The sequence below is a fragment of the Drosophila grimshawi genome, unplaced genomic scaffold (assembly GCF_018153295.1).
Source record: "Drosophila grimshawi isolate 15287-2541.00 unplaced genomic scaffold, ASM1815329v1 contig_44, whole genome shotgun sequence".
Lineage (NCBI taxonomy): Eukaryota > Metazoa > Arthropoda > Insecta > Diptera > Drosophilidae > Drosophila > Drosophila grimshawi.
The window spans coordinates 14,600,637-14,624,448 of NW_025063240.1; the positions used below are offsets into that span (position 1 = coordinate 14,600,637).

At 41.9% G+C, this 23,812-nt stretch overlaps 5 protein-coding genes across 6 annotated transcripts; 3 read left to right on the forward strand and 2 right to left on the reverse strand.

Annotated features, from left to right (window-relative positions):
• Positions 1–1,001: 1,001 nt before the first annotated feature.
• On the forward strand, positions 1,002–7,817 carry LOC6556554. 2 transcript variants are annotated; one of them, XM_032740744.1, is made up of 4 exons: positions 1,002–1,035; positions 2,839–2,894; positions 6,566–7,245; positions 7,303–7,817. In XM_032740744.1, the coding sequence occupies exons 1-4, from the start codon at positions 1,021–1,023 to the stop codon at positions 7,725–7,727; spliced, it is 1,176 nt and encodes a 391-aa protein (XP_032596635.1). In that variant the 5' UTR covers positions 1,002–1,020; the 3' UTR covers positions 7,728–7,817. The 2 variants fall into 2 exon arrangements, with proteins under 2 accessions (XP_032596635.1, XP_001984217.1); XM_001984181.2 differs by lacking the exons at positions 6,566–7,245; positions 7,303–7,817 and adding an exon at positions 3,188–5,037.
• Positions 7,818–10,965: 3,148 nt separating this feature from the next.
• LOC6557336 (fibrous sheath CABYR-binding protein) lies at positions 10,966–12,634 on the forward strand. Its single transcript, XM_032743198.1, has 2 exons — positions 10,966–12,321; positions 12,385–12,634. Exons 1-2 carry the CDS (start codon positions 10,971–10,973, stop codon positions 12,537–12,539), a joined length of 1,506 nt encoding a protein of 501 aa, XP_032599089.1. The 5' UTR covers positions 10,966–10,970; the 3' UTR covers positions 12,540–12,634.
• An 838-nt stretch (positions 12,635–13,472) lies between these two features.
• LOC6557324 lies at positions 13,473–14,323 on the reverse strand. The gene has a single exon (XM_001984177.3). The coding sequence runs from the start codon at positions 14,214–14,216 to the stop codon at positions 13,719–13,721; it is 498 nt and encodes a 165-aa protein (XP_001984213.1). The 5' UTR covers positions 14,217–14,323; the 3' UTR covers positions 13,473–13,718.
• A 2,412-nt stretch (positions 14,324–16,735) lies between these two features.
• Positions 16,736–18,118, forward strand: LOC6557257. Its single transcript, XM_001984176.2, has 2 exons — positions 16,736–16,854; positions 17,245–18,118. Exons 1-2 carry the CDS (start codon positions 16,822–16,824, stop codon positions 17,995–17,997), a joined length of 786 nt encoding a protein of 261 aa, XP_001984212.1. The 5' UTR covers positions 16,736–16,821; the 3' UTR covers positions 17,998–18,118.
• A 2,608-nt stretch (positions 18,119–20,726) lies between these two features.
• Positions 20,727–23,750, reverse strand: LOC6557297 (probable serine/threonine-protein kinase yakA). Its single transcript, XM_032742785.1, has 4 exons — positions 23,415–23,750; positions 22,266–23,268; positions 22,035–22,204; positions 20,727–21,973 (listed from the first exon to the last, which is right to left on the reverse strand). The coding sequence occupies exons 2-4, from the start codon at positions 22,755–22,757 to the stop codon at positions 20,935–20,937; spliced, it is 1,701 nt and encodes a 566-aa protein (XP_032598676.1). The 5' UTR covers positions 22,758–23,268; positions 23,415–23,750; the 3' UTR covers positions 20,727–20,934.
• Between the last annotated feature and the right edge of the window lie 62 nt (positions 23,751–23,812).

Consider the following 23,812-nt stretch of genomic DNA (forward strand, 5'->3'; position numbering starts at 1 on the left):
TTTTTGGCTTATGTCATGTTTCAATTAACATTCGTTTTCGCACCGTCAAGCCAATTTGCTTCGCTTAGCTTCTATGTACATAGAGCTCTTGGTTCTACCCACACGCGTTCGTGTCTTAAGTCTTTCGTTCTGTTCTGCTCACTTCAGTTGTAATTGCGTGTATTTCAACAAATGCCATTGACTGACTCAATCAAAGCTATTAATTAATCAATGTCCGAACGCCTAAGACAGTAGCGCTGTCAACAACGTTCCCAGCTAATAAACCGAATAACAACAATTGAAATTAAAAAAAACTGTGAAAGAAAACGTGATCTAGTTCTGCTCATCTAATAAACACAAGATTTTAATCAGTCAACTGATCCCTGAATGTCAATTTTGGGTGGGTAAGGCCAACGCACAGAAAGACAGAGAGACAGAGAGAGAGGAAGAGTGTCAACGTAGATGCCCGCCAAGTGATAACAGCCAGAGACCAAGGCGCATACGTACGTGCCCCCCAAGCAAACTACATATGTTTCTCTTAAGCAAAACCAACTTGAGCTCTCTCGCTCTTTCACGCTCTCACTAGCATGCTCTCTCCCTCTCTCTTTCTTGCGTTTACTGCTGCCCTGGGTCAGGTTGAACATTTCTTTGCGGTCGTTGTCGTTGTTGCTTTGCATTATTAATGGAAATGTTATAAAACCGCCGCACTGGGCTCGGGCACGAATCAGTTCATCTTCAGTCATTGCCTGGTTAGGTTCTAGAGGTTCGTCAAGTGTATAACTACTCAGCTCGGTGCGTGCGTGTTTTGTGCTCCTTGGCTGCCAGCAGCTCAATAAGGAAGAGAATAACATTTTTACAAAAACAAGAGACAATTAAATTTTTGTTAAGGCTTATCAGGATTGTCTGTGTTTGTTGTTGTGCCTGTGATTATACGCCTGATAAGTGAATTTTGTTTCGTTCGCAGTTCAAGGATATTTCCCAAGGCAAGCCGCGTTGTAAGCGAAAATTATCCTACAATTTCGCAGAAAACCACACGCAAAAATGCGTTTCCTTGTTGTAAGTATGAAAATAAAAAAATACCTACTTATTTTATGTACAAAAAATGAGCAAAACTAGTTTAGCTGTGTGTGACCGCAATTAATCATTTATTAGCAGCTGGCGTTGACTACTTTTTGCTGCTTCTGCACACCGTTGAAGTCATTAACTGGCGCAAGTTCGTGCCTTAAGTCTTTCGTATTTAATTTGCTTTTACGTTCGGTGTGAAGCTCAACTTTCACTGAGCGAATTGGTTCTTTGCGCCTGATTCTTTTGCCCAATTTGTGGCTCACAAATTAGCCCGAATTTCATGTTGGCCCATATGCAAATTGGGCTCTGAGCTGAAGCAAAAATCAATTTGCTTATTTACCAAAAATCGAAATCAAAACTGTATAATTAAGCTATTAAGTCACCTTGTAATCAAAGGATTAGAGGTTTGATATATGATAATTATCTTTGAAAAATACGTGATGCTATGTTGTGCTTTTGTAATGAAAAGTGAAAATTAATCAACACGTCTTGATGGCACACACTTCTTTCAGGCTTTGTGTGCCATGCATTGCATTATTCATGATCTTTTTAGTTTCAATAAGAAACACGCCCTTAAAAGTACAAGTGCGTCAGCGTCCGCTCGCAGACATGACAAATTAAATGTCAAACAAAAAGAATATTTAATAATCGAGTGAAAAGCCCAAAATACATTTTTTTAATTATATCTCCATTGTGGTATAATGAAGCATATGAAAATCAATATGCCGCAAGCGTTGGATGGGCATGTGTAGGCTACTCAATTGCTGGCCATAAAATGAAGTTCTCCAGAATTAATGAGGCAAAACTCTTAAAACTATAAAAGTAGCTTAAAAGAGGAATGCTTTGTAAAGCGAAGGCTTAAGTGGAAGAAAATTCCTATCTCTGCTTTAGTGTCATAAAATATGATATTTCACAACATTAATCAATGGACACTAGACAGTAAGCGCTCAATAAAATTAATTAGTCTTATCTTAATATACATATTGATTACCACATCTCCAGCTGCGTTACTGCAGCTCTTAATTAGCCGGAAACCTAAGAACTCTACGAAATCATTAGCATATTGTGTGATTCTCTCTTTTTACAGAAACGTTATACGGATAGCATTAACCCAGTTTACATATGGTTGAAACACACCCAGAATAAACAGCTCTGCCAAATAATACGTATGATAAATAAACCAGAACAAAAGAAAGCTGAAGCAAATACATCTTGGGGACAGACAGCAATTCTGAAATGCAAGCCAACTTGCAAATACAATATACAAAATCTTCTCAGCTGGTCCGCAGCTCGTTTTGGTTTTTTTTCTTCTTTTTTTTTTGCTTTTTGGTATCAGAACTGAACGTTTAGGCGGAGTTGCTGAGAACGTTTGTCGCTGGGTCAATGAACCGGGACAGCAGCGGTGTGGAGCTCTAGAGCTGAGTGACTGTGGGCGACTGTGGGGCTGTTTTTAGCGGGTGACAAGCTAACGGTCCAACTGAGTGCCACATTGGTTACGTCAATATTGATTTGGCAAAAGCATCGAGCAAATATTTGGCAAGCATGAGTTTCGATTGGTTTTTTGGTTCTGGTTCTTCATCAAAATACGGCTGAAGTGAAATGCTGATAATAATTTTGCTAAGTAGGATTGGCTCTCACTTTTCAGCTGATGCTTAGCAAAAATTTATAGAACTTTCTGTGCTTGACCGCATTTTTATACCTTAACACATGTTACGTAGCTAGTTAGCTTAATATATTATTATTATTATATTATTCATTTCATCTACATATTTATTTTATTATTTTATTTTGCAGGTGTCAACGCTTTTGTTGGCCTCATTGGCAGCCGGCCAAAATGCAGATGCTATCGAGTAAGTAGCTAGCTATACACTCTATAAGAAAGTTCTATTAACCACTTGCCTTGCCCCGCCTGCCTTGACTTGTGACTGTGTCATCTCTTATGCTCGCCAAAGTAGAAATTGAAGCACCCGCCTTCTAGTATAGTGACTAAACATATTAAAAAAATTAAAACATAAACTGTGACTAAGCCTCTCATCAGCATACCAGCCAATACTTTTTATTAATTAATCCCAAATGCATTAGTTTACTAATAATACCAATACCAAGAGACCAAAAACAAACCCAAAAAAACTTTTGTTTGCAGAATACAAAAGCAAAGGCTGGTCAAATTTCCCGAGGAGTTTGATCCGAATGTGGCGCCGCCAACGTCCGACAAAGCGGACGAGGCCAAGCGCATTCTCGAGCAGATAGCCAAGGTGAACGAGGCCTTTGGCTATGTGAAGAAGAGGCCCAATCAGCCAAAGCTGCCGCCCATACTCGACTCCAGTCAGTATCTGTTCCCCAAGCCCGCCCAACAGCCCTTCCATGCCCAGCAGCATCACTTCTCGGGCAGCATGGGCCAAACCTTACTGGAGCCTTCCATACGCGCCGTCAAGCTAACAAGGAATGCAATGCCCCCAAAGCAGCAGTTATATTTCCGACCCAATCGTGTGCAGCTGCCGAAGCCCAGCTCTGAGCAGGAGGCTAAACAGCTGCCCGCCCACTTTGTCATACCGGTTCATCTGTACAAGCTAAACAAGGAGCAGTATTTGCGGGAGCAGGCACCTCAAGAGTATCGCATCAAGGGCTACAAGATCATTGGCGATGTGGACAGCTTCTATGGCAAGGCCAAGGCAATGAACGAGAAACAGAACAAGAAGCAGACCAAGAGTACGCCCAAATATCATTTATTCTTTCTGCCCAGAGAGTTAGCGCTAAATGAAGATGGCACGCTCAAGCGTGGCACAGCAAGCACCACCACTGCAACCACCAAAATGCCTACAGGCACCAAAGAATCTCGTGTAGATTCGCGTGAAAAGCAAACAACTAAGCCACAAACACAATCACAATCCCAATCTCAAACTCAATCACAGCCACAACGTATTCCCGGCGTGGTCGCTCCTACTACGCATAGCAATCGCAAGCGGATTAACGCTGCCAACACCATCAAACCCAAGGAAGCGGAACAAATGCTGCCGAAGGTCACCTCAGCGCCTATTCATAGCACCTCAGATCTGCTATCTACATTGCCACCGGCAGGTGGCCTGCTAAATAATCGAAATCGTTTGAGCGTGTTCCGCGTGCCCAACGTCAATCTGGCCCAGATGCAGAATCAAACGTCAACAGCAATCAAGAACGCCTTTCAGAATATATTCAAAATGCCCTTCAGCACACCCACTGCCCTGACGGGAACAACGGCCGCGCAGCAGCCGGTGATGTTACAGAGTACACCACTACAACCACCTGAACATAGCGATTCGCTTCAGGACGATTACAAGTGGGATGATGAGAAGGAGGGTGGCGGCGATGGCAGCGATCTCGATACCCTCGAGCAAATTGAGAACACAGCCGCCGAACAGGATAGCAGCGTTGCTGCCGAGAAGCATCTGTTTGCGCACAAGCACCATCAGTTGATGAACACCATCGGCACAGTGGCCACCGCCCATCATGGCACACAGAAACAGGCTCTGCGCGAGGGCGGCATCATCATACAGCGCTTGAAGGTGCGCAAGGGCGGTATTGCGATTGCTGGCCCAGGAGGCGTGGCAACGGCCGGCAGTGGGGGTACAGCGATTGTGGGACCCGGCGGCTATGCACTGACACATCCACGCAGCCTGACCATAGCCGGTCCCGGTGCCAAAGTGATTTCGATACCCTCCGACGTAGACTTAAAGGATGCACTGCTGCGCACAGATGTGGGAGCAAAGAGTTTTCCACGCGAGGGTAAAGTGGTGGCCATCGGACCCACTGTCTATTATGCACCGCCCACTGGCAAGTTGTCAGTGGATTACGACGACGACGAGATGAATGAGGAGTTTGAGTCACTATCTTAACTGCCCAGCTAGGAAATTGTTGTAGCCCTCTAAAAGCAAAATCACACACAACAAAATAAAATAGATAATTGATTTGTAGGGTTGCGCAACAGTTGAGAATTGTGGCTATGTTCGATTTTAAACCTAATGACTGTTAGTATTTTTGTATAGCGCCTAAGTATTGGTAATAAATGTTTGTATTTGTAATTTTTGCATTGCTTTCATCTGTATTCATCTGTATAAAAATGGAATACGTAAATTAATAATGTAAACTAACACACTCACACACGTAAACAGTACGCACTAATATGTAATATTGCTTGAAAACTAACCGCAAATGTAAGCTGTATATATTTATATAGACACTAATTGCTATCCTTAACTCTCTTACTTTCCCTATGTCATCTCCTTTTCTGTCCACACTCAACTACCCTAACTACCTATCCCAACCAAGCGCGAGCACGTACTGGCAAACCGCAAGCTTTGAGGCTTGGCCGCCGCGCAGTCAACTGCAGCCTATTGTGAACTATGTGGCGCCACCTTCCGCACAGCAACAGCAAGCTGAGAAGTTAGTCGCTGCAGCACCTGCGAACAACTTGACGCCTTATGGCGCTTACTTTGCCGCACAGTCACAGCCAGAGAAACTAACAGCACCCCCTGCAGCGGAGCGGGTTAAACAAACTGTACAGCCTAAATTTGGAGTCCTGACGCCTTATGGCGCATTGCAGGCCACTACACAGGGCAAACTTTTGCTGCTCAATTCGCCATACTACGCTGCCTACAGTCTGCCGCTTGCGTATGTAGCGCCATCTGTAGGAATAGCTGCTACTACTCCCAGCACAACAACCACCAGCACAGCAATGCCAGCAACCGCTGAAAAAGTTGAAGATGACGCTGAATCGGAAGAAGATACCATAGAAACATTACAAAAGCTGCAAGCGAAGCCACAAACCTCTGGCGATCTAAAAAGTGATCAGCGCCTACGAGCAGCAGTTAGCCGCATTAATTCGAATTATGTGATAGAGGAGATTGTTTCCGTGCCCGGCAAGCATGTAATATCCAGCACTAGTCAATCCACAAATAGCCGGAAACAGTTGAAGAATTCAGCAAAGTTGCGTACACCGGTTAAAGTAGAGGCCACGGGACGAACCAGCACGAGCTCGAAAAACTTTCCACAGATACCCTTTGGCAACTACTTTCTGCCGTACAGGCCCGCCCAGGCGAAGGCCATTCAGGGACGCAAACAAGCGGCATTGATACTCGAGCCTCACTCCAAGGCATTGGTTGGTAATGGTGGCACTGCCATATCCACGCCCTTCTCCAGGGCGCTGCTCAAGAAAGGCGTGCCGACAAATGTGTATTTTAATCCGGAATCGGTGGCCATTGCAGGCGTTGGCGGTAAAGCGCATGCAGCGGCTGATTTGGAGCTCGATTTGTTTAACTGAGACATCCCCAGCTCCAACAGTATACGTAATTTAGTAATGTGTTCCTGTCCCATCTCTAGCTGTAAATAAAGTTGTAGTAAACTATCTGAATTTCTTAGTAGTCTAGTTGCTTTCTAATCCACATGTAAAAATTTGCTGTCCCCATTTGCTCTTCCATGCTTCTCTGTCTATATCCACCACATAAAAAGTGTACAGGCAACTATAACCCAACTCTATAAACCCTAGACACAGATCAGTTCCGCAGATCATCGAGGAACAGCTGCCCTATTATGGCGGCCTTAATGGCCAGCTATTGTGGCTGCGTCCGCAGCTGGATGGTAGCGTACGCAGCAGTATTTTGCACACCAGCCACCATCAACAGCCACAAGTGCGCGGTATTCCACGGGATTCAGATGATACTATAACCATATCGGCAGCCGGCATCTCCGCTGTGGCTGATGACAGTGGAACTGGCAGTCTTTCCATCTCCGCCAGCGGCAGCAATTTCAATCGGATTCAGGAGGCTGCCGCCCGTCTCGTTGCCATACAGGAGCTGGCGAAGCGCAAGGGCGCCTTTAGCGCCGAGGACAACAAGATCTATGCAAATAGCCTGCTGGAACTCGGCCAGGCAGCCACAGCTTTGGCACTGCTCCAACAAACCGGACAGATTAAGGACTTTAGTGTGCTGTTGCAGCCAGAACTGTTCGGTACGATCGATAAGCAGCCGTCGAACCTGGGCCTAGTAGCCAATAGTCCAGCGGATCAGAAAATTGATGAGCAAAAACTGGAAGAGGTGACCGAGCAGCAACTATCCCCAGAAGACATATTGCCACCCACACACGAGGATCCCTACGAAGATGTTAATGATAGCGTTGCCGTTGTGGCGCCCAAAAAGGATTCATCGGTGGCCGAAGCCAAACCAGTGGGTAAGTGTGAGAGTCTAAATGGTAATCTTAGCCGCTATTAATCTCCTGCTGCATTAGGTCTGTCAATTGCTGGAGAGGGCGGCGTTGCCTCGTCGAAACCGAATGCGATTGCGCTCTCTGGACGCAATGGATTGGCGGTGGCTTCACCTAAGGCAACGGCCATCGCTGGCGTGTCGCCAGAAGAAGCTGCTGCGTTTAGCATAACACTGCCATCACGCAATCAGCTCGTCATCAAGACACCCAACACCGCTGGCGTGGATGATTACGACTATAGCGATGCACCATTGACACTGGCCGGTTTTCCGCATACCCGCGACGTGCCATCGCGTACAGGAGCTGGCTCGGATCTGGTCGAGAAGTGGCGCATAGCCATTGCCGAAGATTATGCAGCCAAATCTAGGCAGGCACAGACCCAGATCAAGGCCCAACCCAATCCCATCACCATACGAGCAGCGCCCAAGCGACGTCTGCACTATCAGTAGGATAAAGATGGAAGGAAGGAAGAAACAGCAATCGCTGAGCTAAAATTAGCATCAAATTTACTATCTACATCAAATTGCCAATAAAATGTTGCGTATCAAATTTATTTAATGTGTACCATGGTCATTGAACTTGTTGGTGGTTGGTGGTGCTGCTTGCTAGAGGTGTTCATTTCCGATGCACTTGCTAAATTTGGTGTAGCCTGCCAGCAGGCGCAGCAGGCCTCAGCAAATGGGGGGCTGCACATCTAATAGCTGCGGCTTGCAATTATATTTTTTAACGAAATAAATTGTACAGATAAAATAACAAGAAATAAAAACTATTAATAGATTGAAGCTATGCCGACTATTTCATACACTCAAGCAAAGGATGTTAACTACATAAATTTATTTTTAAAATTGCTTATAGGAGCTATGAAATGTAGTAGACTGATGAGCACAATAACTGATAAGTTCGGTAACAGAATCTTAAAGGAAAAGAAAAGTATTTGTGTTTATTTTTCTTTCGAACGATATTGTAATAAAATTTATAGTAGTTCGATGTAAACTTAAATACTTTATCGGTTTGAAGATGTATCCCTTATTCGTACAAATCTTAAAATACTATCTGCACGAGTACAAAAAAAAAGGGAGAACAAGTAAAGGTAGAAGGAGTAGACAGAAGATATAAGTACGCAAGCATGTGCAAATCTTGATTAATCTTTTCCGCCAGCAGGCGGTGCAAGCAACATAAAAATAAATCTAGCCAATGGAGCGAGAGGGTAACGGAGGTGTGCAGAGTGTGTCGGAATTGACGGCCAGCAATGGACAATGTATTCAATTTGCACCTGAACCAGTTTCCCAGTTTCTAGCCATGGCCAAAGCCAGGGCTTCCATGTTGATCGTGAGTGGCTGTCAATGCGGTCGCTGTGCAGCGCTTGACTTCTATTACAATGCAGGTTTAACAAACTCAGAACTGTGCAAAAGAACTTGACCAAGACGAAGACCAATACCAAGACCACGAACGAAGAGACTTCTGCCAGCGCGTACACCAACATCTACGTTGACCATCTGCCGCAGTCAAGCAACCTGGTAGCTGTTGCCTGCTTGCCTGGAAACCAGAACCCTCTGCAAGTGCAAAACGAGTGTGAATGTGAGTGTAGTATGTGTAGTATGAGTGCTTGTTATTGTCGTTGTCGCTTTTGCTTAACCAACTTTGGTCATTTGCCGCCTGCTTTGCGTGTGCTCCTTTTGGCCCCTCTTTCCCCCCTCTTCCTGTCGGGAAGCTGCAACATTTTCAGCGTTGTTCTTCGGCTTGTTTTCCAGCTTGGTCTTCTGGTCTACTGGTTCTGGTTCTCTTTGTTCTTGCGCTAGGTCAGTTAGGCAGTCACATTATAAAAGGCCCATGGCAGACAGCATTGGCCACCAGTTTCCTTGAAGTGGTCGCCGTGTTAAGACTGAAGAGAAGACTACTGCAGCTGGAGCGTAGAACCATCAACCATCAAACTAACTATAACATTTGTGCCAAGCTTATGCATATCTTGTGATCATTTTTCATAAATAAGTAATATTTTTGTGCTGGATTAAAGTGCGGCTTAGCCAGATTTTTTGGAAAGTTAAAGAAGCAAGCAACAATAGAACCGAGATTCAACGTCAGCTGTCATAAGGTAAGCTATCTAAATTTATTGTGGTTTTATGTCTAGTTCGTGCCTTAAGCTAAGCAATTCGCGGTGGGCATTTAGAAAGCCATGTTCATGAATTCAGCACAGTAGACGGACGAAAGCGAAAATAAGATCGCAGTTAGTTGTTAAACTGTTTTATGATGGCATTTATGTTTGTCATAAATTTGAAGAAACAAGCAGCTTGTCCAGGCAATAAAGCAATGCAGTTTATTAGCACTGATGGAGAATGGTAGCGCTAGTTAACAAAGTAAATAGTACACATTCGATATGTTAATGTTTTAAGCTCATGTTTAATGTTTTTAAGAGAAGAAACTGCTACTAAATGGTTACAGATTGGCTTGGCATACAAAAATAATTATGTGCTTATGTTGTATTATTGTTATTATAATTTTGTCGTGACATTGAAGGAGACGTCTATGACTGCATATATCTTCATGATATGTGTGTTAAATACCCATATTTTGAAAAGGTTGAATTCCTTTAGCTTTGAAGCTATCTTTTTGAAACGAAGCATATTTTCGTCTCCTTTCTTCTGTCTCTAAGGACTTTGAAACTGAACGAATCGGACCTCTATATCATATAGTAATAGAGATTTCTGATACAATAAGAATACAAAACAAAAAAATATTTCGATCTCTGGTCTTTGAGTCTTAAAAAACTTAACTTCCGATTTATGTGTGCTAAAAATGTCTTTGGAAAATAAATCAACTTAAGCAACTTATAATTTTTCAACCTGAGAGGACCCAATTAGGTTCCTAGGTACCACTTTTTTTTTAAGATCAAATATAAAGCAAGTGACAATTACATTTTCGTAATCTGATAGAGACTGTAGATTGGAAAATCCGACATTATTTCTTAACAATACACCGCCGATCACAGAAATTATATTTATCCATTTTAAGAAGATAAAAGTTTTACTTCGACTTAATCATAAAAATGGTTTCCTGGCAATGTCCATGGAAATCACAGAAATTAGCTTCAGTTCTTTTTTATTACTACACCCAAGCTAAGAGAATGGTTTTCAGAAAACACGCCTTCAACATTCCCAGGTGCCGCCCTTATCCTGTCCAAGTTCTAAACGCTACAGTTTCTCAATTGCTTTGCTTAAATGGCTTGAGGGGGAAAACTTTAAATAGAATGTTGCCAAGCATAATAAGCCTAGGGGGAATCTGATGCCCTCAGATATAATCAGAAAACCAGTTATTAGCCTCACCAAAGTACACCAAACTGCAATCAAAAGCGTTGGCCAAGAACTTGGCTTGCCAATTGTTGTCTGCATTGCTGCAAGTCTTTGTACTTAATATGTACACCAGAAGTGGCTGCTTCAGTGGTTTTCCGAGAGCCAATCAAACAGCCAAACCGGTTAATAGTGCGCATCCTGTGGCTCACACACACACAGACAAGCAATTATATTGTTAAATTTAGAATGGACTTTGGTTGGCCAACTATAAATAGCGCATACCAGTTTGCAGCAGTTAATGCTTGACATGGCCAAGGAGCATAGACAAGTCAGCTAAAATGTCTTTGCTTTTTACTTACCTTCTCTTCCTGACTCCCCTTCACCCTTCTCCGCATCATTAGCACAATGTTCATCTTTGCGCTGTTCTGCCTGCTGGCAGTGGGCAGCGACGCGAATCCACTGCAGCCCGTTGTGGATCCAGCCCAGCATATTGTCATCGTGACGCCGCAGGCTCAGGTTCATCTGGAGCCAGCGGTGCGTTACGTGCATGGCTTGTCGCCGATGGCCCGCGTCGCTGGACCGCATCATGAGGAGACCATTGTGTTTGTGCCAGCAGGAGCTGCTGCCTCTGTGGTACCGACCGTTGCCGATTCATCTGCCCGTCTTCGTTTCGCCGCGCAGGAGACCAAACAGTCGGAAGGCTTTCCCCAGAACATCAACGAAATTCAACAGCAGGCACAGCAGGCTGTTCAGGTTGTAACCGGACAGTTTACTGAGGCTGCTGCTGCAGCTGCTGCTGCCGGTGCCAGCCTCTTTCCCGGCTTTCACAGCATACCCGAAAACACCGGGGACGAGCTGGTAGAAAAGTTCAAGACCGACATTTTTGAGACACCAGCCAATACAAAGCCACGTTTGACTGCTGGCGAGGCGCGTCATTTCTTCAGTCTGCCCCATGTGTATCGTACTCCCGTTGTCGATGTGGTCCACACTCCCGTCTATTCCTGGCCAATCTCAGCCATACGTGCACGCAGCATTCAAACTGAGGAGGCACCAATTCAACAATCTTTCAAGAAGATTGCCCCTGAACTTTCCGAGCCACAGCCTCTGCTTAAGGAGCAGAAGCTGCCAGCATTGGATCAGCCATTGGAACAGCCGCTGAAGCAACTGGCACAGACCATCATTCCTGCAGCCGTTGAGGCCAGTGAATTGAAGGCTGAGATAGCTGGACGTCAGCTGGAGGAGATCAATGCCAGAAAACCGGATGAGTTTCTTAATGATATTGACCAGCGAGGAATCCCAAATCCCATCAAGGAACCCACCAAGGAACCCATCAAGGAATCCATCAAGGAACCCATCAAGGAACCAATTGCGGAAGCCAGAAAGGAGCCCATTGCAGAAGCCAGAAAAGAGTCCATTGCGGAAGCCAGAAAGGAGTTCAGTATTGAGGCCGTCCAGCATCCAATATCCGGAAAACCGGCAGAGTCTCTTAATGATATTGCCCAGCGTGTAATCCCAAGAGAACAACTCAAGGAACTCATCAAGGAACCCATTAAGGAACCCATCAAGGAACCCATCAAGGAACCCATCAAGGAACCCATTGCTGAAGCCCGAAAAGAGCCCAGTGTGGAGGCCAGAAAGGAGGAAAGTCTGGAGGAACCTGTCAAGGAGCTGCCATCCGCTCTACTTAAGGAGGCTATCAAGGAGCCTACCCCAGAGCCCATTAAGGAGAAACTCGAGGATTTTATCCAAGATTACGGTAAGTAGCTCAATTTACTGGCATTTATTATCTATTATTTGTTATTTTTTTCTTTTCAACTAGCCCCACTAGCGAAGGAGTTGCAACTGAATAAGGAGTTGCCACTGGTCAAGACCATACCCAATCCCACTGAAGCAGCCATTCCCGAGGCACAGCCACAGCCGCTAGAAGCTCAACCCGCTAATGAGCCAGGCCTTAAGCCAGCGGCAGAGGCCTAAGCCTCACGCACACGCACACCACAGCGGACTTCACCACATCACTCACAAACACATATATTCTATGGGTAACTTTGGTATTCTACAACTCGATCTGTTCCGTGAATTGGCTCCGGCCAAGCCACGTGGGTTAATACATTTAGTTTACTAACATTAGTCACAGAGACATTGCGTGCAAAGATTTTCCACATTTCCGATATTAATTAACAGCAGCATAAAAGGCGACAAGAAAACACAAAAAAAATAAATAAATAAAAATGAAGAACAAATACACACAAAATAAAATAAAACACAACAAAAACAAACATCAACATTCATATACGTTCATTCATAGCGAACATCGTCGAGAACACGTTCATAATCATCATCATCATTCATTATATTCATAACCATAACAATTGAAAAAGTAAAACAGAACAATAAAAAAATGAATGTAAAATGTAAAAAAAAGTTTCGACTTTTAATGCAGCGATTATTTGTGGAATGGGCCCCCATTAACAAAAGACTTGGGCAACGAACTTGCATATGAACTTGAAGTGTAGCATGCTACCGATGTACTATATTTCCCAGGCAAGGGTAAAACAAAAAAGATTTGCACTCTCAATTCTGTAAAATGATGCAGAAGAATTTCCAATGGAAAGACATAAATGAGACAATAAAAGCATAGCGGAGCCAAACAATCTTTATGTGCAGCCAGCCATATATGAAATTATCCGGGAAGAACAAAGATATTCAAAAGGCAAGAATAAAATTAAAGGTTACTTTAAATATTGTTGTACAAAATAATAATCTCTTGACATTCATATAAACTTTAACTTATTTGCTTTAGTACTCATCCGAAAAACCAGTATTGATTTCCAGAACTCGCTTCGAAACGGCTTGGCCACAAAAATATATAGTATACCGTTTGGGATTATGCAATGTGAGAGCCCGGTAATTCCAAGCAGCATAAAAATATTTCGCATATTACACAGAGCTAAACATAAATCGTGCTCCACACGAGGCGACGCATACTAAGCACCCACTAAAGACGTGCCCAGCCATATAGCAAGCCAAATGCGGGCGCCTCTCACGTTACCAGTGCAATTGTCGCTGAGCGTGTCTTTTATTTGCAATCGATCACTAAGGTAAATCCCAAAAAAAATATTATAAATAAGTAAATATAACAATGCATTTAAAACACTAAACGTCGCCCACAATTATCCAATTAGTTTGCTGGTTGGGAACCGTAATTGGTTTCGGATTTTTAGCTTTCTTTGTGCTCACATCCAAAGTTTGTGGTGGTTGTGTGGTTGCTTCCACTTTTCGTACGGGTAGACTGGTATCCGTGTAGCGATAGACGGAGAAATAGGTTTGTATGCGTTGTATGATATTCTCCAGAAAGGGCGGAAACTTATGCTCAACACCATTGCCATAAAGCTTTATATTCAGCTTGCTGTGCTCATCGCCAGGTTGCAACTTTAATGCTTGCAGCACGCTGCGCAACAGTAGAAGATTTTGCAGATTGCTTTCACTCTGATTGGGTGCCTGCTGAAAGATCAATGTGCCATTTGGCTTCAGCTCCAGATAGCCAATTTCCTCCGCATCCAAGGGCAAAGCAGCGGCCTCCAGGGCCGGCGAAAACAGCAACAACAAAGGCAGCACTCGCATCAGCAGCATTAACGCCGAGTTCAGCTGCATATTTAAGTGAATTTTTAAGATGGTTTGTGATTTTCCCCTTTTAAATTGACTGCTGGCAGCTCCGATCCGGCAGTCGTTTGGTATTGCACTGGTTTTGACTTTACTTTGTCTCTCGCACTTATTTCAACTGCTGCGTTTTTTCTTTGCGCACCGCATGTATTTGTAATTGAGTGTTGTTTGCTTTGGAGCCAATTGGCTTTGTTGTGTGTTTAGCTGTGGACGACAACTGTGTCCAACTTTTCAGCTCACCCAACTTGCTCAGCGCTCTCATTGCGCTTTGGTCTTTGCTTAGTGTTTGAGTTACTTATTTGCATTGAAGTCCGAGTTATTTGTTCAATTTCTGTTATACATTCGGCGCATCAAAAAGTTACATTAATTGTTGCCATTTGCTTATACGTAATAATGTGATGTGGTTGGGACTAGTGAAAGTGGGACGAAAATTTTTGTTCTGAATAATTACTTAACCTTAGCTTCAGCCAGACAACGCAGCTCATCATTCATAATAAAGAACTCAATAAAACGACATTTTTATACATCAAATTATTTAAATATCGCAAACAAAGTTGCAAAAACCGGCTCTAAAAAATTAGGTCTGCGTTTTTATTTAGACTTTTGCATCATCTACAGCAAAAACAACACAAACATATTTACAGCATTTTTTAACAAATGAAAAAAATATATATAATGATTCAACTAATTTCGGCATAAGATGATAAAAGTTTTGTTTATTTGCGTTTCTTGTCTATTTGACGTAAATTCCGGACATCCCGGGCTTCTTAATACTTATCATTAAGTTAATATAACTAAATACCATAAATAAAGTTAAGCAATCATTGATTGTTATGTTGTTGTCAAGAAAAAAAATCATGTTAACCTGTTGGTGAATCATTAAATATTTGGAACCTTCTTTTTTTTGCTATTCTATCCAACTATTGAAATTGAGCGATAAGAACGCAAATGCCAGATATTCGCCGTTTGCGTCTGTCAAAGTGACAAAACACAAAAGCTAAAAATACGAATAAATTATTAATGGTCAACAATGTTCATCTATTTGCTGATGATGTGGCAATTTAAATTTACTTTAACGGTCAACTGAACATTTTTGTAACAGTCTTGATTCTAAAAAAAGCGTGAAGCTTGTCTATTATTTAAATAGTAATATTATTTTGTAATTGAGAAACTGCGCAGTTGACCGGACAGCTGAATGCTCAGCCCTTTCGCGATTTCCAAATCCCGAAAACAAATAAAATAAATTATATACAATTAATTCGATAGCGCTCCACAAAAGACTTAGACAACAAACTAGCGGAATTACACATAAGTAATTCTCATTGCTAGTGCAAGTGGCCACTCAAACTGACATTTGAGATATTATTACCCAGCCATACACCGTCTAATTATGCATATATCAGGCTTCAAGTGCCTGCCGCATGTCTAAAATAGAAAACTTCCGCTGAGCGGCTTCTCTACAGGAAACCCAAACCCAAAGCTGAAAGCTTTACGTGTTGCATTAATTAGAAGTAAAAATTGATGGAAGTGTTCAAAAAATGATTAATAAAAAATAAATCATTGTGCATTGGCAGCAATCAACAGTTGTGAACAGTTATTGCAGTCTAGAATGCTCGACAACATGCTACCCAATCTAAAAATATTTTGCAGAATCCCTACAATGAAGACAGAACAGGTTTATCTTCATGTTACCAACTGAACAAGTTTAAATTCTTTGATCTAATATATACGGGCACATTATTAAAGCTCATTTTTATGACAGATAACTTTGTCGTCTTCTAAAAAGCCTCCGCGCACTTTGCTATAGCAATTTTATTAGCCAATTACATAAGTTCATTATGGAAGTAAGATTTGCAGGGAAATCTGATGGAATGTATTTATAAATCTTTAGATTTAAAAATAATACGCAATAAAGGGGAATATTACTTACGCAAAGCAGCACCAAAAAGACTTACTCACAATATTCGCTATGAATACGGACACAGAAGGTAGTAAATTTATGGTAGTACTTACTACCCCCCCTTTAATATATCTGACAGGGTATCATAAAGATCTGTGAGATGACTGACAGGCGAGGCGCTCACCAATTGCCACTTAAAGTGCGACAGACACTTGCGGGTGCTTGTAAGCAATCGAAATATTCTACAAAATAGAAAAAAAAAAGGGAAAAAAACTAAATATTATTTAATAAATAATTGAGTATTCGAATGCTCACATACAGACAATTAATGATGCGAGCATCTTCTACGCGTGAGAAGTGTGAATTTGAGCAGAGACGTTCATGATGAACTTCAAATTGTTGTTAAGCTCATGTTGTTGTTGATATTGTTGTTGTTGTTATTGTTCGAATCGAATGCCGCTGCTGTTGATGCTGTTGCTTCTGAGTAAGAAACCGGACAGCAGCGCTCCGCGCATCTTCATTCAACGCTCAGTTGCTAATTTTATGCAAAATAAAAAACAGCAAAATCCGTTGCAAAGTTAGTATAAAAGCGTTGCTTTAAGTTATTTACTTATTAGTAGATCGCCAGCAGCAGAACAGTGTTCATTAAACGATATACCATATTAAATATATAGCCAGTGAACAACAAGTTTCAACATGAAGTGTTTAATTTTAGCCGCATTTTTGCTGGTTAGTAGCCAAAAAAAAAAAAACAACTTTTTGTGCTTTGTGCTTAGCATTTGATATACATATGAATGGGAAACAGTTTATGTCGATTGGATATAACGATATAACACCCCATTGATATAAGCAATCAGATATCCGGGTTGTAAAATATCAAATGTGACTGTCAAAGTGCAAATACCAACCATTTGTATAAGTTTAGATTTTATTAATGTGCAAATTTGTTACACGTAGAGCCTCGAGAAATATACAATGACATCATCAATCTATCATCATTATGATCATCATCAGCAAGATTATTGTCTATCAAAGCTGTGAAGCGTGGCACAGTTTATAGCCAAAAAAATATATAAATTAATAACTAACCCACAAACTTCGGTTTTTTTTTTCCAACAGGTCAGCTCCGCCAGCGCCGAGAATATATTTAAGATCAACATCACGCCAGAGGAGGCACAACAGTATTTGAACAGCGCGCAACTGCGTGGCGTCAATGAGATCGAGTATGCACCAAAGACGGGCGAGAATCCGTTGCCCGAGGCTCGCAATGAGAAGGGCGAGTTTGTGTATATGGGACGTGTGATAGATCATCCCGAGGAATACGTGGAGGAGCACTACGATGCACATCAGTATCATGGCCAGGATGGTCTAGGACAGTACGTGTATGGCTACAAGGATTGGAATCAGGGCAAGAACGAAAAGCGCGATGAGGCCGGCACCGTCACCGGCTCCTACAAGTATGTGCAACCCCATGGACGCGACTTCATTGCCAAGTATTATGCAGACAGGAGTGGCTTCCATGTGGAGGACAATCGTCCCGCTCATCTGAAACAGCCAGCCACCAAGACGCCCGCTGTGCTGAAGGCCGAGGAGGAGCACTTCAAGCTGTGGGGTGAGCTCGCTGCCGCTGCTGGTCACAGTCCCGATCCCTATGCAGCCGAGTACCAGACACAGGAGGGAAGCTATCAGCCAAGCGAGGCCGAGACCAGGGAATACGTGCACGAAGAGAAACCTTATGTGCCCGGACCAGGGGAGACTGGTGACCCCAAGGGCTTCTTCTATGCGTTCGACTACAATGTGCCGCTGTTGCGCAACAAGGCGGAGCGTGCGGAGCTTGAGCAGCTGCGCGCCGTCAACAACAAGGACGAATAGAGAGAGTCCTTGTGCCAGTTGATGTATTAGATGTTAGCCTACATACATACGTAGAAATAGAGTAACTCTAAATATTTATTCGATGATATTAAATAAATCTGCAGATATTACATTTCTCAAATACGATCTTTTTATTATTACACACACTCATTTTATATATATAAAATGTGGTTTGGTTTTCTTTTGTTGTCCACTTGTATAATTTCATTTGTGGTTAATCTTAACATTTTAGTTGATGTTTTTGTTGTTGCTTTTGTTGTTAAACGTTTTTATTACTTTTACATTTACATTTAATCGCAATTTCGTTTTTTTAATTTATATTATTTATTTGTATTTTAAACATATACTTTAGCTGCTTTTCAAGTAAAATTATTGCTTTCGCCTTGCTCTTTAGTCGCAATGCTTTAACTTAAATTAAGTTTATTAATTTATAATCATACTGTGATGGGAGTGTTTTTTCAACTTAACTTAACTTTTCGTTTTTCTTGTTGTTGTTGTTGTTGTTGATCTCGTGCGCCTTTTTAAACTAATTTACACGAGCATTTGTTTTGTTTGCATTTACAACCAGTTAAAACTAACATTATTGTTAATTAATATATTGATTAACGCTTTAGGTGTTGTTAATTTTATTTAAACTCACAAGTAAACATAATAAGTTAAATTCAATTTAATACGAACTTAGCCAATTAATTTTTGATTTACGATTTAACATTAGTTTTCGATTTTGTTTTTTTTATATATATCTCTTTCGCTTTTAATGCCATTTTGTATGGCACTAGAGGGTGGCGAAGGGCATCTTAATCAAAAGAAATATTTCAATTGAATGTGTGAATTTTGCGTTGCATGCTTTTAGGCGTTGCGTAAAATGTTTAAAACCCATTTTTAATACCCTTGCAAAGAAGAATAAAACTATTACAATTTAGTATGGAAGTTTCAAAAATATGAAGAAAAAAAACTTGATACAGATGCTGCTTATTATATATGCAGGCGGTTAATAAAACGGTATTAGCTAAAATGAATGCTTAAATATTATGAGCAATCAATTGACAAAATAGCGAAAAACAATCTTTAGGATATATCAGTTCTGCAAGGATATTTAATCTTCGGCATGCCAAAGATAAATTTGTAAGAGTTGTTTCTAATTATTTGAACAAAGAAAATTCGATTTTATTTAGTATACGTTTTTGTGTGTTTACTAAAATGCTTTTAAATGTTGAAAATAGTTTTCGATGCTAAAAACAAAAATTTGATTTTCAAATGAATCACAATTGAATTTCGTTTAAATGAAAAGCGAACATCATAAATGCATACATATGTATGTATTATTTACATACATATGCATGTTATCTATATATGGCAGCTTTGTTCAGTCCAATATTGAGTTTTGCACTTGTTGCAGTTGCAGTTGCATTTTATGTATGTTGTATTTGTTGTTGTTGTCTGAATGTTTTATTCGAATCTGTGACATTTATTCGTAAATGGTTGCGTTTTGAAGTTGATATCGCTCTCGAGTATTGGGTTCGACGTATAAATGATAGGACAAAAACATTAAATAAACAATACGATAACAAATTCATATATATTAAAACTCTGGTCTCCTTTAGGTTGGAACACTCTGAGAAAGTCTATGGAAAATAATTAGATAGCACGATTGTGACTTCTCAAAGTTGAGTGCATAGATTAGTTTGATATAATATAATGATGCTAAGTAGATTTTCAGGTCATTGTAATTGCATTACTCAAGTAATTTGGAACTGTTCTTTAACTACTAAAGTAATTAGTATGGTAATTGTAATGGAACTTACAGGATTAAAAGGCAAAAAGAGCTTGCAACAAAATAAAAATGGAATAACCTGGTTTCAAAAATCATAAAATTAATAACCAAAATAGCGTCTCTTAGATATACCATTTAGTATAGTTATACCAATGTACAAAAGGTACTTTATAGAGCCTGCGTCGTTCACTCGATTTGCCGACGTTCAACTTCAAAATCGTGGAGATCATTTGAGCGTGGTACAGGAAAAGTTCGTAATACTTTTTCATCATGACATCAATGTGTACATATGTAAGTAAGTATGCTGATGAGCTAAGTGAAGTGATTGATAGAGATTGCTAAAGTTGCATAGTGTAATTAGTAGATGAATAGTGAGTGCAGTGTCCAGTGCTGAGTTCTATGTATACTGCTCTATGCAGATGATAATTTGGCGCATGAGTTTCATTAGATTGCCATTGGTTAGATGGATGACCTTATTAAAGATTTGCTTTTGTTCTCTTTTCTTTTTATGTCTCTCTCTCTTGGCTTGTATATAAGGCAAACTGTATGCGAAACATACAAATATTGAACTATTTATATAAATACTTTTCTTCTTTTTTGTTTTGTTATCTTCTTTTTGTTTTTTTTTTTTTTTTTGTTGTTCTGTTACGTTACGTATGCCGGGGAAGAATTCTGGAGAAACTATTGACGACAATGACCCAGACAATTGGGTATTGTGCGCTCTATATACTTTATATGTATTTTTTGTATGTATATATGTATATTTGTTTGTTTGTATGTATGTATGTATGTTAAGTATGAAAGGAGCATGGCACAACTTTGTCAGATATTTTTAACTTTTGCATTCGCATTGAGAGTCTGTCGATTTGCTTTCAAAAATTGACTGATACAACTGTGTATATTGTATATATGTAATTGTATATATATATAAACGTACTTTTTGTATTGTATTGTATATATATATATATATATATATATGTAAATCTTGTATATATGCTAAACGTCCACGACTCTAAATACGCCTAGGTGCTAGTGAAGTGCTAGTTTTGGGTAGTTTTCTCTGCTAGTCGTTTCGCTTTTCGTTAATCGACACTATTTACGTTCCTCTTACTTACTTACCAAAGTTGTGGTTTATATATTTTGTATCCTTTTTGTATACTTAACTACTTGGCGGCAGCAGCCGCTGCTGATGTTGCACTGGGCGCCACTTTCAGCTTGATGAACATGTTGTTATCGTTGTTGCTGCTATTCAGATCGAGCTTCTGCACCTCGCACTCGAGATTATTGATGCAGTTCTTTTCGTACTGGGTGGTACCATTGTCCCCCGTTTTGTCACTGGCTGTTTGCTCGCTGGGCGCCACCTTCTTCTCCTTGCTCTTCTTCAGTGCATTTAGCAGCGTCTTCTCTTTGCTCTTGCTCTCCTTGTGATTGCTATCCTTATCCTTGTGCTTGTTGTTTTTGAAACGCGGGAAAATGCAACCGTTGGGCAAGAAGCCGCCAAGCTTTTCCTTCTTAACTGGCGCTGCTGGGGTGGGCGTTACTGTGGGTGCGGGAGGCGTGGCTATGGGCTGAGCTGCAGCGGCAGAAACAGCAGCAGCAGCAGCTGCTGGCGTTGGCGCTGTTTGTGTATTTGTGGGCGTACTGCTGCCATTGCTAGCAGTGGACACAGCAGATTTGCTTTCCGCCTCCTGTGTGTGCTGCTCCGGCGCCGATTGATTTTCCAAGGCGGGCGGCGAGCCATTGATGCCACTGATAACGCCACCCGCATCCGTTTGATCGGTATTGCATTCGCTGTTCAAATTCGCTGTTTCATTGCTACCCAACTGTTGTTGTTCCTGCTGTTGCTGCTGCTGGTGCTGCTGTTGCTGCTCTTCCAACTGCTCACTGGCCACCTTGTTGTCCAGCTGCTGTGCAAAGACGGCCAGTGTAATGCCATTGCCGTGTTCCGCCGGCATCAGATCCGCATTGTAAGCTGGTGGCAAGCCGATCTCAGCCGCATTCGATTGTGTTGTTGAGCCGCCCGCACGCGTCGCATCCGGTGATTTGGGAAACATCTGTTGTGTGGTGATATTCTGATAGTGCTGCTGTTGACGCTGCTGCAGCATTTGCTCCTCGCGCTCGCGATCCCGCTGCGCCTGCACAGCATTCCACACGTCTTTCAGCTCACCCGAAATGTCACGATCCTTGAGTATGACGGCGTTTCTATTATGGATCGAAAGTCGTTTAAATGATTTAAGGTGTCTGTGTAGAGTTTTATACGCACCTGACTAGTTTCACGCCGGGATTCATAGCCTCGACAAAGTCGCACATTAGCTCAACCATTGCGCGCCGTTCCTCTGGATCCTTGCTGTGGCGTCCAGAATCTTTGAGCACCTCAGGATTGGCCATAACGGCGAATACAATGGGTGGACTGCGCGGACTGCCAGGCGGCACCTATCAACAAGAAACCCAACTTAACTAAATTGTCATGGCTTCACAGGCATTGGTAACTTACGCGCATGCCTCCATACAAGGGTATGGGATCACTGGGCTCCTGGGGTATAACAATGCGTGTCCAGCTTAGCACATTGATGAACAGCTCCTCGCCGGTCTCTGTTGTGGTTCGTATGCACATGTGTGGCTGCGGCGGGTTCTTAAAGTGTCGATATGCCCGCGAGTGTCGATAGCTGTGTGGTGGTGGCGATGATTGCATCATTGTCATACCCATACCTAGATCGCCCTGCTGTTCCATTTGTTGTTGCTGTTGCATCTGCTGCTGTTGCTGCTGCTGCATATGTTGCTCCATATTATTGCTATAATTGTTGCTTGATGTCAGTGTCTCAATGGTTTCATCCAATTCACCCCCATAGTTGGTTGATTCAGCATCATTGGCAGTGCTGTTGTTGTTGTTGCTTGTTGTGTTTTCATTTTGATGATGTTCTTGTTGCTGTTGTTGCGGGTGCTGCTCCTGTGCGGAACTTTCAGCTTCAAGCTCCGACGCCGACATATTCGTTTTATGTTTATTATTATTGTTGTTGTTGTTTAGCTTTTAGCAGTCTTTTGTTTTTGCCTTCCTCTGCTGCTGTTGCTTTTACTCGCTCGGGGTTTTTCACCCGGCCGTTTCTTGTGCTCTCCGTCTTTGTTCCTCCTATCCACACACACATACACACACACACACGCACACACACAGCAAAGCTTGTTCTCTCGCACTCGTTCTAGCTGCCTGCCTGCCTTGCCTGCCTCTGTCTTCTTACATTGAGGCGCCTTGGTCCTGTTCAATTTAACTTTTGACCTTTTTTTTGACGTTATTAATGTGTGTGCATATTACTCGTCGCCCTCTTTGGCATTTACACACACATACATATGGACTTATATTCACAAATTGTCCTCAAATACAAGTCTTATCGTACACGCACACACACACACTCATACACACAGGCACACACACTCAAACACCCTTCAATGTGCACCCCGCACAGGCACACGTACAAGTGGGAGGAGTTGTTCGTTGGCGTTGTCTGCAAGAGAGAGAGGGCGGGAAAGAGAGAGAGAGATGGAGGGAGGGAGGGAGTATTGCGGGATAGAGCAGAACGAAAGAAAACATGAAAATGTAAAACTTCAAAGTGAATGCAACTGTCTGTTGCACTTTCATTGTTGCACTTACACATTTCAAGCGTTTTCATTAATAATAATGGTTTTCCAGTTTCATTGCACACACAGTACATAAAGAACACAATATACATACACACATACACATACACATACGCATACACAAACAAAAACTGCGTTTCTGCTTCACATAATTTTTCCCAAACGACTGCTGCTGCTGCTGCCTGCTGACTGCACTTACAAAACAATGCACCGACAGACGGCCGCGCGCTGCGCTGATTTTTATATTTAGCTTTTTAGCAGCTTTTCATTGCGCCGCACACAGAAAACAGCCGAATTTTCCGACGACTTCCCAACATAAACAAAAAACTAATGTAAGTCTGTTCAGAGTGACCAGGCAGCTGAACTCTGTGTGTTCAGTGCTGCCAGATCGGTCGATTGCTGTCAATCAGT